A 13,152-nucleotide genomic window follows, 5' to 3' on the forward strand; every position below is an offset into this window, starting at 1 on the left:
TAAAATAAGTAAACAAGCTGTTAATTTATTAGTATCCCACTCTATACACATACCTGCCGCTCAATCTAATACAAAAGTGGTTCCTAACGATTTAATGATCTTTGTTGGTTAGATTTAGTCACTGTGTAACCAGTTACACAATACAAATCATTGCGTAACAAGTTTTGATCAAGTTAACATAATTTCTCTTAAAATGATTTGCCCTGCAATCTGCGGAAGCATACCAACCGTGTTCAATGTGATTCACTTCCGGAGAGGAGATCGGCCGTGCATTTTATTCTTTCAATTATTTGTACTTCCGTACGCCTACCAGATAATATATTTGTGCAGACAAGGAGTTTAACATTTTGTATTCATCAATTCCAGTATACATTTCTTGATAGTTTTAATTCCTATCCTCCAGACTTCTTAACTTTGTGAACTGATTGTTACGGTTAATTGTATTATCCAATTAGGTATTCTATTAACAGTAATTTGCATTTCAATCCAAATATCCTCGAATAATTTAAATTCAACCTGAAAAGCTGGCGGAAATGAAACCAGAGACCAATCTGAATCGAAATGATAAATTATGAGTATCGCATTTTCAGCAGTAAATTTGCACGGTTTTAATTTTTTTCCTTGTTCGTTCTGGTAATTGTATTACATTCTAGTGACAGCGTTTAACTAACTTTGCCTGCAAATTGTAATACAAAATAAACTATTTTATTTGTCACTGTAATATGAAACCAGACAAAATGCTTTTTTCAATAAGTCCCTTATCGGTCCAGTCCATTCCTACTAAAAGTTTCTCTCTTTCGTCCTGGTCGTTTATATTCAAAATAGTGCCATTATCGATTTTGATCTTGTCTCGTAAGCTCCTTACTCTCTAATCTCGCATTATTCTTCCGTTGTTCGATGCTTTGGCACCGACACTTTTTCAAATCACACAGAGGGGAGAATCACTTTCCACTCTGGCCTACCCGAAACAAAATTATACTTATTTGCAACCAGAGCATGAACTCGAAACAGATGTTCACTTTAAAAATCTGCCTCTTGCATTATTCCTGTTAATATGTGCTCAAAAGTCTTTTGCAACAGTTTTTGTGCAGATGTTGCCACAATCAGTTTTGTTGTACCGATTCAGAACACTGAACATAGAAAGTTCAGATTTAGCATTTGAAAATGGTTATTTTGATTGCACATCTATTAGTATTAAAGTAGTAACCAATCACGCGTACAACGTATTAGGTTTTCTAGTCTGTGCACGCAGTTCTGCTTGGAAAAGTGCAATTTTCCTTGACTGAAAGATAGATTAACGCAATTTTTCGTTTTTACATACAATACAATGGCATTGTTAGTTCCGAGTGAACTGCAGCTTTGCTAAATGAGTAACCACACCTTGTCGTGAACGTCGAGGAATACGTTCACCTTTCTTAGTGCTGATGGTATTTTGGTTTTTAATGTGTTGGGTATGTGGTTGGAATGTTACTAATGGTACACACGATTGCTTTGTTGCTAATGCTTGACCTTTTGTGTTTCACTGCAGGTGCAACATTGTTAAGACAATTGCAACGTTGGAGATTACACTTTTCTTCTCATATAATGTCATTTTCTACTATTGCTGATTACACGATAAACCAACCTGTTATAGGACGCCCAAGTTGCACTAACCCTAACTAAATTACGGCTCTATTAGTCAACTAGATTCCAGCTTTAATAAATGGAATAATAGCCTTAATCTAATAGTGAGAAGCGGAAAAGTGCATTACTTTTTATCGCCACAGCTTATTGCTGTAATAACCAAGCTTTTGAGATACACAAAGCGCCGGTTATTTTTGTGCCGTCCTATTTCCACGTTAGAAGCAGCTTGTTTTTCGACTTTTACGATTTGCTGGGAAAGCTGCCAGTCTGTATCACTATTAAGAGAACATTTGATAAGGGAATTAATGAGGCACTTATTAACCACGATAACAAAGACACATACTCAATTGATGTGTCCAATTAAAACTTGCTTCAGCGTTTTGATATGCGGAAATCGTCAAAGTTAGATAAAACAGGTGTTGGATATAATGCAGAGGGAAACCAGTTTATAGATCATCCGATACACAGTTTTTGATTTTTCAACAGCTGCAGCTTTTCATGGCAGTACCAAATGCACCGTGGTAAACAAGGGATTAAAGTTTGTGTGTATAGTGCCCACGTTTCAGTTTGGTTAGTCTGTTTTTAAGCGGATTACGAAATGTTTCTTATCTGTTAGGGGCTTGTTTTGCCACTTTGTGGTCTTAAGTCCGTTTGATTGATGATAACAACATTGTTCGACTGATTGAAAGTAGAGAAAGTAATTTAGCAAGTCGGAATAGAAATTACTATCAATAATCACTCACTTAAATAGGACTAACAAATCTGGTTTAACTTAGAACCGGTTTAAGTTAACAAATCGATTTTTACACAATAACTAATGTTCTGTACAGAAAAGTGTTTTAGTTGACAATGGTTCGTGTAATATCTTTTAAAAAAATCAAAACAAAAATAACATAACATTGCTAAGTAAAGTTGTCACAACTGAGTTTTTAAGCCACTTTAAAATAACGAATCAACTGTTAATCTTTGGAAATCATTGTAAATGATATTTAATGGAATCTTAACTTAAAACCAGTTATGCAGGGCTTTATAAAAGCCATCAACAATGTAAGAGAATACTGGAATATTTCCGCTTAAAAGCGCTATTAGAGAAACATAATAAATCATCGCAAAACCTGATTCGCGCCTAATTAGCGCTTTTAACAATCAGACTGTTTAGATAAATCGGCCTAAATTATGGCATCTGCTCATTACTGACAACAACGCAATTACGAACCCCCCTTCATAAACGAAAAACTGTTTTTTTGGGAATAATCTAATTTAGCCAAAAGCCCGTTTGGTTTTCCATTTGTGTCAAACCAATTCCGTTGGCTATTAAAAATCCCCGCTGTTGTACCACGTTCGAACGAAAACCATGTTGGGAATTGTTAATTCAATATGCGTTTTGGGGTAATAAAACCCAGCTTTCTGGTTATTAAATTAGTAGAGACAAAAAAAGCAAAATTGTGTTGTGTTAATAGATATTTGAAAGTCAATCTCATTAACCAAGTTTATCAGTCATCCTGGAAATTTACGTTTAACTAAGCTTTTGCTTTGTTAGAGAAGGGATGATTTTCAGTAAAGCTCAACAGAGGTAAAACCTTGCTCTTTGAGGATTACGGATGTTTATTTAACGTGGAAAGGATTAAATAAAACCAGTCCAAAATATGCTTTGTGTCTGCGTTTACCCAAACTTTTGGAAATTCTACTCTTTGAAATGTTGTTGTTAAAGGATTCCTTAAGTTATTGTTACTTTTAAAATAATTATAATGCTAGAAAAAGTGGTTTTTAGAAAGTGGCAAAATCGATATGAGTACGTACATACTGAGAGTGGTTTTTAAGTCTGGTAATCAATTCATATCTATGAACGTGAAACGGAACTTGAATATGGACTTAAATGGAATGGTTTTGAGGTCTGAGTAGGGTATAAAATGAATGTCCAGCCCTCACATCTAATTGGAGTTTTATTCAATTAAAATCCCCTTTTACAGCAACGAGATAAAAATGAAATTCATTTAGAAGTGGTAATTGGTAGGTCATGTGTTCAACAAGCAAGTGAAAGTTGCCTTGTGTTTGAAGCCTGTTTAGATAATTTCAGTTATACTGACATGTATTATTAAAATAGTATCATTATTAAGACTTTTTACACTCGAACGTATTATTATTTTTATGTAAGTTCAGCATTGCAATTACTTTCTACAATTAGTTCAGAGTTGTGGTTGCTCTTCTTTTCTGACGCTGATAGAATTTGATTCTCCTTTAACATGTGGTTGATTTTTGAAATTGTTCCTGTCTTCTTTCAATATTCGTGGACATTTGGACAGGTCAATCATTTCAACCAGGGATAGAAATTTTCGGTAATTTTCCGGAAAAATTGTAAAATCTGAAAATTCAAAAATAATTTGTTTTTTAAATTTTTGTTCTGTTAACTTGAAGGTATTTAGGTAGTTGAGGTTGATTTTGAAAATAAAAAAATTTGCTTTGACAATTCTAGTTTTAAATGTTTTAAAGTCAAACCGTGCTTGGTACCAAAAAAGTGTATAGAAGGTAAAGGTTGTATCGCATCCACATTTCAGACCTCTAACCTGAAACGTTCCTGAGATATTGAGCAAAAACTGCAAAAAATGAGAGTCAACTTTGACGCCCTCTAGCGGCTAAACAGGACAACATAGTCGTGCCCGCTCAACGTCACGTGATAGCCCCGTTCATTAGCTTTCTTTTGTTATACGGTGTGTTTATACAAGGTGTTTCAAATAAGCGAGTTATGGCGATTTTGCTCAAATTGGGAATTTCGGCTTTCGAAGAGGGTGGTCAAAGTAAGGCTTCTAGAGCAAAAACAATTGAATACATCAAGTAGACCTAGAATTTGACGTAGATTCCAAAAATTGAAAAAATTATTATAAGCTTGGTTTGTTACTTAAATTTGGGACACCCTGTATACTGATGGATTATCTAGGTATAAAGTATATGCAAATATAGACAAGATTCATATTTGGTATTTTTTTATAAAAAAATGAAAATTAAACAAGTTACAAGGATGTTAAAAATTCATTGAATCACCCTGTAAACTACTCCATTGTATTGTCAATAACTCGGTTATTTTGGCAATTATAGGTGGTTCAATATACCAATTTCTAGCACTTGAAATTCTCTTTTGACCACCCTGTATAGTGTTTTTACCTAACACGTCGAATAAGTGAGTTATTTACTGTTAAAACTGAGTTGTTTGATTTTGACAGTTTTTACTGAGGCAGTCCATAAATAACTCTGTAATTTTGACAGTTACAGGGTGGTTCAATATACCAATTTGTAGCCCTTGAAATTGTCTTTTGATCACCCTGTATACTATATATAGTAGAAATGTGACGCTACCGAAAGGTTAAAGCCTTTATACCGGGAATGTGTTGTCCAGAAGGGATAAATTTATAAATAATATTTTTTTCAAAATTCATATTATTTTGAAATGTGTTGAGGTTAGGTATACAACATTTTTCAGAAAGTTTCCGGTAATTTTCTGAAAAAAAATTGGAAAATCTGAAAATTCAAAAATAATTCGTTTTTTAATTATAATAATTGTACAACAATCCAATATCAATTCAAATAAAGTTTAATGTACTTTCAATCATTTAACTCCGTTTGCACCGTCGTTTTGTAGGCCGAGCTTAATTTAAGTGTGGGTCAGACTGTGACCGTACAGGTGAAAAAAGTCGCACTCTAAACCACACTTAACTTAAGCTATGCTTCAAGTATGACGGTCCAAATGGCGGTTAGATGTCTTAAATTATCTCAATAGAAAGAATGATAAGTTTGATAATATCAATGACAAGTTTAACAGTTGTTTTCCCTATCATGGAAAATTTTCCTTTAAGCATGAAGTAATTTTGCGGTAAATTTCCAAAAATGGATTTTTCCGCTGATGAAGAACTAACATATCCTAAAGAAGAAAAGGGTAACTAACTAAAAGTAACTTTTTTCTTCTTTTTGATATGTTGGCCTTTGATATCAGTCAGTCTTCTTTCACAATTTCTAGTGTAAACACATTTTTCTGCTCTTCATTTTTGACGCTGATGGATCATTTCAATTTTAATTTCAGAATTTGGTTAATTTTTAAATACGTGTCTGATTTGAGAAAGCATTCTAAAGACTGAACATTAAAAAACAAATAGAGTGTTAACCGCGATTAGTGAGGCGTTACTCAAATATTCCATTCGATTTATCCTTCGAGTTTCTTACGTCCTGATGCTGGAACAGTCGAAAATCAATAGAGAATCTTAAGAATTAGTGACGACATCCGTTAAGGTTTGCCTGTCAATACTTTTTATTAATGGCATTAAAAAGCTTCGGGCGGCCGTTAAGCCTTATTGATGATACTCTGATAATGACGGTTGACGGAAAAGTTTTCTTGCTTCCTCCTATCTTTTTTGAACGAAATGGGTTTGCCGGAACGTATGCGGAATTTAAATAGTCCTCGTTTTTCTCTTGTAGATTAATTGCAAAGATTTATACTTTTAGAAATATTTCAGAATCAGAAAAGAGAGTCTATTTCATTTCATTATTATGATGTTTAATTTTACATTCACTTTTTCTTTTTCACTGCTTAATTTTTTATTTTACTTACATTTTTCTTTATGTTTAAAGCAGTTAAACAATAATTTAAAGTGAATACAACGAAAACACTCCTTCGTGGCGCCTAGCCAAATTTTCAAGTCTGCTTCAGACGACGAGACATCCAAAAGAATTCAATTAAAACTGGTTAAATGTCCAGTCATCCGCATTCAGATTGATTAACCGGCAGACTCCTGTCGAATTTGACTAGAATGTTCAAATTACTAACTCGGTTCTTATTTTCACGGTTGAAGAGGTTTTTGCTGTTAGTTTTCAATCTTTTTTTCCGGGTATTACTGGTCCAGGAGGACCGGTTTTGCTCATTGCTAAATAGTTCGCAATTAAACGCAATTATTTGTCTAATTGTGTTGAGCAACGTAAACTCCGCAATAAAGGCAGAAAACAATCAACTTAATTGCGTAAACAAACTACATTGCCGAATTAACAACAGATCAATACAGAATGTTAAATGTACTTTTCTTCGGCTTAGTCATTTCCTGGTTCTTTCTATTTTTGTCACATCTTAAAAGTTTCTTGGCAATCCGAAGGCCACAGTGATCTGCGACCCGCAAACATTCCAAGTCATATTCCATGCGACTAAAATATTTTCGTTCTGACCGGCTGCGCTGCTGTTGAGCACTCTTGAATTGGGTAAGATCAATATTTCGATAGCGTCAATTAAATTGTTTTATAACTGCATTAACGATCGGTTTGATGGTGTGTAAAATGGCAGTTTTGCCACCTGTTTACGGGAACAATAATAAATAGCTCATGTATGTGTGTCTGAAGTATCGCATTTCTGCACAAGGTTGAGTGGTTTCTTCCTGGTTAACTTGGCAATCCGCCTAAGAATGTCTGGTTCATATTGGATCTAATATAGGATAAGTTTTACAGCTGTTTTTACCAATATTACAGTAAGTTTTTTGTCCTTCATGCTATAAGAAAACACAAATTTGTTAAGGACAGTTAATTGGAGGCAAAGTGGGATTTTCTGGATGTTTGGCAATTCAAAAGGTTGGAATGTTCCTTTCCTTTCTTATACAAAAAAATCGTTAAATATATCAACTTAATAAGATGGTCTAAATCATACATACAATATAAACTACTCGTCAAAAAGAATGAAACAACAAAATTTTTTCAGCGACTGTTTCTTCAAATTGATTGTCTTGATTGTAATAATTCTGTTGACAATTAAACATTTTCTTCAGCAGCGAGATTATCAAAATTACACTTAACACCAGTCAATTTAAGTAAAAACCATTTTGACGAGTAGTTTACATTGCTTTATTGGCACTTGAGAGTAATAAACTCCACATTAAAATTCATAAGCACCTTTTTAATTTAAAATAATACAAATAAAACACAAAAATGACAAACAAACAGGTACCAATCAATTTTTAAAACGAGAAACGTATGGTATTTTATTATATTGGTTCAACAGTCTCAACGTTTCCCTAATGGTAAGTTCAATATCGTTGCCCCAAAGAAAGTCCAAGTGATTAAACCTAGGAAACGGTATTTTGAACACTCTCTTCACGTTCGGTAGTTTGGCGACTAGTTTCTGGAGTTCCTGGTAAACGAAAAATTAATTATCTACGCGACACAAGTTGACTTTTATAGCAACTGTCGTAAATTACGTTCAACTGCCTTTAAAAAAGCCAAAAGTTTGGATTTTACGGTCGTTCTATTCAAAAACTTACCAGCTGATTTACGAGATTGTCTCTTTCCCCATAATATATAACAGTGGGAGCAGTCACTTTCGTCAAATTGTATGAATCCTCGGGTTTTACGGCCGTGGCGTTTTCATTATAGGGTGCAAAGAGTCCTAAAAACAGTTTGGTTCGTTAATTTCGGTTTTAGGGTTTGGTGTTTGAGTTTTACCCGTTTCTATGCCTTGAACGTAATGCTTGATCTGTTTCAAAGAGATCCCTGCAGGCCAATTTGACAATATAGTCATTTGCATTTTCTGCAAAAAGTAACTATTTCGATACGTTTTTGTGAAAAATTAAATAGACAGTAACCTGATCAGGCATCTGGAACTCTGACACACCCAATAATTTGAAGATGAAGTTGCAAATTATTCTGCTCTGGCAAATCATTCTAAATCGTGGACTGGTATCAATATTAAACATTTCATGCCAACCAATCAGTTCAGCAACCTAAAATATACAATTGAAGCTATTCTAAGTATGATATAATGACTTACCTTTAAAATCTTTGGAAAGGTTCCTAACAGATTAAAGATTTGGCTAGAAGCGTTAACCATATCAGTCACAGGAGAAAAAGCGTTCATAAGCAAAATTTTCTTATTGTATTGGGGCCTTAAGGCTGACATTACAAAGAATGAAGTTACTCCTTGGGAAAACCCCACATATGATATTTGTTTGTGTCCAGTTATGTTAATTACGTGGTTAATCATGGCCGGCAAGTCGTAGCGTCCGATTTCGTGGTAACTTTAATTAATTCCGTAATTAATTTAAATTAGATTTAGATTAAGAATTTACCTGTAATTGAAAAACTGTGCTTTGTCTGCTTCGGGATCTAGTTTGATGTGCTTGCGCGAGTACCTGTTTCCTCTGTTATTGCCTAGCCAAACGTCATATCCGGAATCGGCTAAAACTAGACCCAGCGACTTTCTAGGACCTTGTACTACCCAATCTATAGAACTGAGCATTAAACCTATTAAAAGGATAAAATACTAAAACGTTTTAGAAGAAAAGTAATAAGAATACCATGCATTAAAAGTACTGCCGGCCTGGATGTTTCAGAATCTACTACATTATATCGTCCACGAGGTATCCTATGAACTGTTAAGATATATCCATCTTTTGTACGAACTTCATGTTCTTCAAATAGGTAGCCGTGAGATTTTAAGAAATCGTCCTTAAAAAAATATTGTAATTATTGTCACAGAGTGGACGGAAAAGCATCTTGCCACATTTCCCAGGATATTTATAAAACAGGTTCGGCTCGAGAGCTTATAATGTTGCAAGAGAATAATGGATGTAACACATAAATTGTGGGATAAGGTGGCACATTGAGGCCACAATAAATAAAATCTTTGAAATGCATTTCAAGAGTTTGACTAGAGTAGAAAATAAGATTTTTCTATAAATCACCATGATACATTTTTATTTGATAAGTACTTACGATGTTTCCGATTTTAGTTTCATAGAATGATTTTGGCACAAACCATTTCCAATTATACACACAAAGTGCTATTATGAGAATTTTGAACCCAGTTTTAAACATATTGTTAACTGTGTTTATCGCGTTTTATCACTCGGTCATAGAATACTAAAGCAAAGTTGACCTGCTTTGAATCTGCACTTTGAACCAAAACCAGGAATAATTGGTTCGAAACCGCATATTTTAGTTTCTTTTATCAACCGTATCAAGAAACTGTATTTTTTTTTGCGCACATTTACTATCCAAGTTAATAAATTAAGTGTTAAAATTTATTTTGTGATTTTAATATTATTATTTTTCTTTTAAGAAATGAGTCCTTTCTGGAACCTTACCTTCAGGATTTAAACACTCGCCAAAGTCCTCAAGTTGGAGCCCCCTCACCCTCACCACCACCGCTACGAGCTATAGCACCACCACCGGTGATTTTACCATCGTCGAGATCCATTTCACGTGAATCTTTGATTTCTTCCAATGGAGGATCAGATGCTAGTAGCGAAAGAAGTGAAGAAGAAGGTACTTGCAATATTTAAATATTAAATAAATATGTTCAAGTAGAAAATGGCTAAAAATCAATTGTCAGTTCTGATAAGATTTCAAAGATCTGTTAAGTCTTAATAGATTTTAAGTGAACAATTTGCACTTCACAAAATGTCCTTATAAGTGTCGTTTAGATGACCTTGTATACCAGTACCTATTAAAAATTCATTAACATTAGTATCAATAAACAAAGTGAAAACTATGATTTCTTATCTGTAAGTGAAAACCACATTTATTCCAAAATTGATAGCAATACTTATCAAACCACATAACATTTATAAAATATGTAAAATTTTGTTTTTATAAACTTTTGTCAGTTGTGATGATATATAGTTACTTTTATTATTATGTTTTCAACAGGTTATGGAGCAACATGTGATATTAGTCTTATGGAACGGTTAGTGCTGTCCCATCCGATTTGGTTCTTGCCAGGAATACAAAGAGCCGGAGCGTTTCATCTTCTTCAAGGAAAAGAGGAAGGATGCTTTGTGGTGAGAAAATCGTCTCAATCGGACACCATGGCTTTATCTGTGAGACTGCCACCTGATAAAGGTGAGATACAAACTCAAACTATACGCAAAGTCATTAAAATGATGGGTTTAGGTCCTTACATCGAGCACTATCTAATACACAGTTCTGAAGGAAGATTAGGTCTAGAAACTAGCGAAAATCGTTTCGTGGATATGGCCGCTCTTATTGCTCACTACGCAAGTTGTTGCGATGAGCTACCAGTTCAATTAACGTTACCAAAAGCAATAAGAGAATCAAAGAGCAGGCAACAGTTGTCTTCTTTGGCTTTATTAGGACAGGTACAGTTGATTTTTTTTTTATGAATAGAATTCTTACAAATAGATTTTCTGTTTAGGAGTTCTGGAGCTACAGCCCTCCACCATCAGCAGCATCAAGTCCTGATGCCGACCTAGTGCTCAATTTAAACCCACTGATGAGCACCTTTAAACAAGCAGAACCATCGACACCAGTTCAGATCAAACCCACAAGACCCAACACTTTAAATTTGCTCAATAAAAACGACCCTCAAAAATCGGAAATTATGAGGAGTATGAGTTCCCTAAAGAGTGATTCTTTAGGGAAAAACCCTCCACCACCTCCACCAAGGTAAATGTCTGTGTACCTAGACTAACTAGAAATAAGCTTGAATGTTATTGCAGATGGTCCAAACCAACAACTCCACAAAACAACTTTACCGTTACCACTACCGTGACTTTCAGTGTCAATTCTCAAAGTCCCAGCAATGAAAAACCCACCCCTTCTCAAGTAAGTTGTCCGTATTACTGTATTTCAAATCAATAAGTCAGATTTAGAATGATGAACAAAAATATGTTTTTTCTTAGGTTGAACTGATTCATTGCGAGCCTAAACGAATGTCACCAGAGGGTCAATGCAACAATTCAACCATTTCATCTAGAGGCAGTATTAGAAACAAAAGTATAAACAATTTGACTTCACCAAACTCAGTTCTGTCTCCCAGTTCTGACAGTATTATATCCCCCGACACGTTGTCCCCTTTGTCAGTTAGCAAAGGAGCCAGACAGAGCAAAAGGACCAAACCTAAGATATCCAAACACTATCAGGTAGATTGTCAGAGTATTCCTAGAGTCATCACCACATTAATATTTGTATAACCTATAGGAAAGTGACATCATTGATTCACCAACAATGCTCTATTACAAGAGCGGTCTGGGTGACAAAATCAGTGACTACGAAGACGTGTGGACTAATGACGGTACTTTGGTAAAATCTAAAAGTAACAACAACGGAAGCAGCAATTTGGCATCTCCAGATTTGCTGCAACACACACCTACCAATATTGTATCACTCAACAACAATATCTTGATTCCTACCGATTCATCTCAAAATGGATCAGTGCAACGCAGCGTATGCAGCACCCCAGTACTTAACAATTCTCTCAAAAGTACGCTTTTCACTCTAATTTGTCAATAAACAATTATATATATTCGGGTTTTAGCACCCAACATCCAATCTCCAAGCTTAGAATCAACTCAAACCCCAGATTTGGCCAGTCCAAATTTGGTGAAGCAACAAAGTCCGTTTTACGCAGAACCTGCCGATTCTTTGAGTTCTTTGCAACAAGCCATACCGAAAAGAATTGCTTACAGACCGGCTCCCGGAATACCACTTCATCACAGACATTCCAATCCACCAGGTTTGAATTCTTTGAAAGCTTTGAGTCCAGGTCTGGATCGTGTAGAAGATGCTGTTGACCTACAAGGAGGTAAAGTATTAATTACCTCTTCTAAAAAAGTTTACTTTAAGTACCCTTTTTAACGAGTTATTACATTCTATCCTCTGCTGGGTCTTCTCTATTTAGTATTGATGCTTTTTTTCTATTTTGAACGATATAAATGTGTCAGGTAAAGTTTCTTTAACTAACATATTTCATAAATCTCAAATTTGACCCATTAATCCCATTGTTTGTTAAAGATTTAAAATAAACATTGACTTTTTTTCACTAAATAAGCCAACAATCTTATCTTATCAAATAGTTTTGATGTTGTTTATTGTAAGTTTGCATTCAGTTGCTGATGGTTTGAGTCACAGTACTTTTCGTGTGTATTTCAACCTTTTGCAATACGATTGTAATTTTATATTAATTTCTGTAAACATGAGAAGACATTTTTCTGCTGTGCATAGTAGTAGTTAGTGTAAAATTTCAACATTATATGAAAGGAATACACTCAATGTTTATTGTAGGACTAATCTCGTCGTCGGTTGATAATCTCAGTCCAAAGCAGCGATTTTTGGGCTTTAAAAAACCGGAAGCCAAACCAGTGCTTCCACCGTTTATCAAACCAAAGACCAATGGGAACGATACGTGGCAAGTGGACAATGGATGGAAGTTTGTCAGTAAGTAAAAATCTCTAAATTTAGTTAATTTTGAAACGTACCTATTTGTTTGGGCGTTTTTCCTTTGGATATTTCAACAACCGTGACAAAATAGAGTTAGTTTAGTAATTATTCTCTATGTTTTAGCTAACGAGGCTGACATTAACATGGAATCCAGCGATCCAGAATACGATTCTGACTGGCCTACTATTCCAAATCTGTTAAGTTCCTTAGATTACACTCCTGATAGTTCGGACGATAGAACTACCTTACACGATATGATCTCAAATAGGTAAAATACCTTTTTTTTATCTACAATCACAGAGGAATTTACAAGTTTTTGATTTAGAACCA

The 13,152-nt window shown here is 34.6% G+C and overlaps 2 protein-coding genes across 6 annotated transcripts in view; one reads left to right on the top strand and one right to left on the bottom strand.

Annotated features, from left to right (window-relative positions):
* Positions 1 to 13,152, top strand: part of spri (Src homology 2 domain-containing protein sprint) — a 66,580-nt gene that overhangs the window by 51,147 nt on the left and 2,281 nt on the right. For all 5 annotated transcript variants that reach the window (XM_081981787.1, XM_081981788.1, XM_081981790.1 and 2 more), the window contains 10 exons: positions 9,704 to 9,909; positions 10,294 to 10,485; positions 10,537 to 10,742; positions 10,799 to 11,049; positions 11,103 to 11,208; positions 11,286 to 11,525; positions 11,584 to 11,866; positions 11,921 to 12,187; positions 12,667 to 12,819; positions 12,946 to 13,090. In XM_081981787.1, the coding sequence (XP_081837913.1) occupies positions 9,704 to 9,909; positions 10,294 to 10,485; positions 10,537 to 10,742; positions 10,799 to 11,049; positions 11,103 to 11,208; positions 11,286 to 11,525; positions 11,584 to 11,866; positions 11,921 to 12,187; positions 12,667 to 12,819; positions 12,946 to 13,090 (2,049 nt within the window). The remainder of the gene's footprint in view (positions 1 to 9,703; positions 9,910 to 10,293; positions 10,486 to 10,536; positions 10,743 to 10,798; positions 11,050 to 11,102; positions 11,209 to 11,285; positions 11,526 to 11,583; positions 11,867 to 11,920; positions 12,188 to 12,666; positions 12,820 to 12,945; positions 13,091 to 13,152) is intronic.
* Positions 7,523 to 9,548, bottom strand: LOC145730550 (lipase 1-like). The gene is made up of 8 exons (XM_081981801.1): positions 9,358 to 9,548; positions 8,940 to 9,090; positions 8,712 to 8,886; positions 8,414 to 8,660; positions 8,229 to 8,366; positions 8,089 to 8,173; positions 7,908 to 8,032; positions 7,523 to 7,777 (listed from the first exon to the last, which is right to left on the bottom strand). Exons 1-8 carry the CDS (start codon positions 9,457 to 9,459, stop codon positions 7,598 to 7,600), a joined length of 1,203 nt encoding a protein of 400 aa, XP_081837927.1. The 5' UTR covers positions 9,460 to 9,548; the 3' UTR covers positions 7,523 to 7,597.

The sequence above is a fragment of the Ips typographus genome, linkage group LG6 (assembly GCF_016097725.1).
Source record: "Ips typographus isolate SLU linkage group LG6, UJ_Ityp_2.0, whole genome shotgun sequence".
Taxonomy (NCBI): domain Eukaryota; kingdom Metazoa; phylum Arthropoda; class Insecta; order Coleoptera; family Curculionidae; genus Ips; species Ips typographus.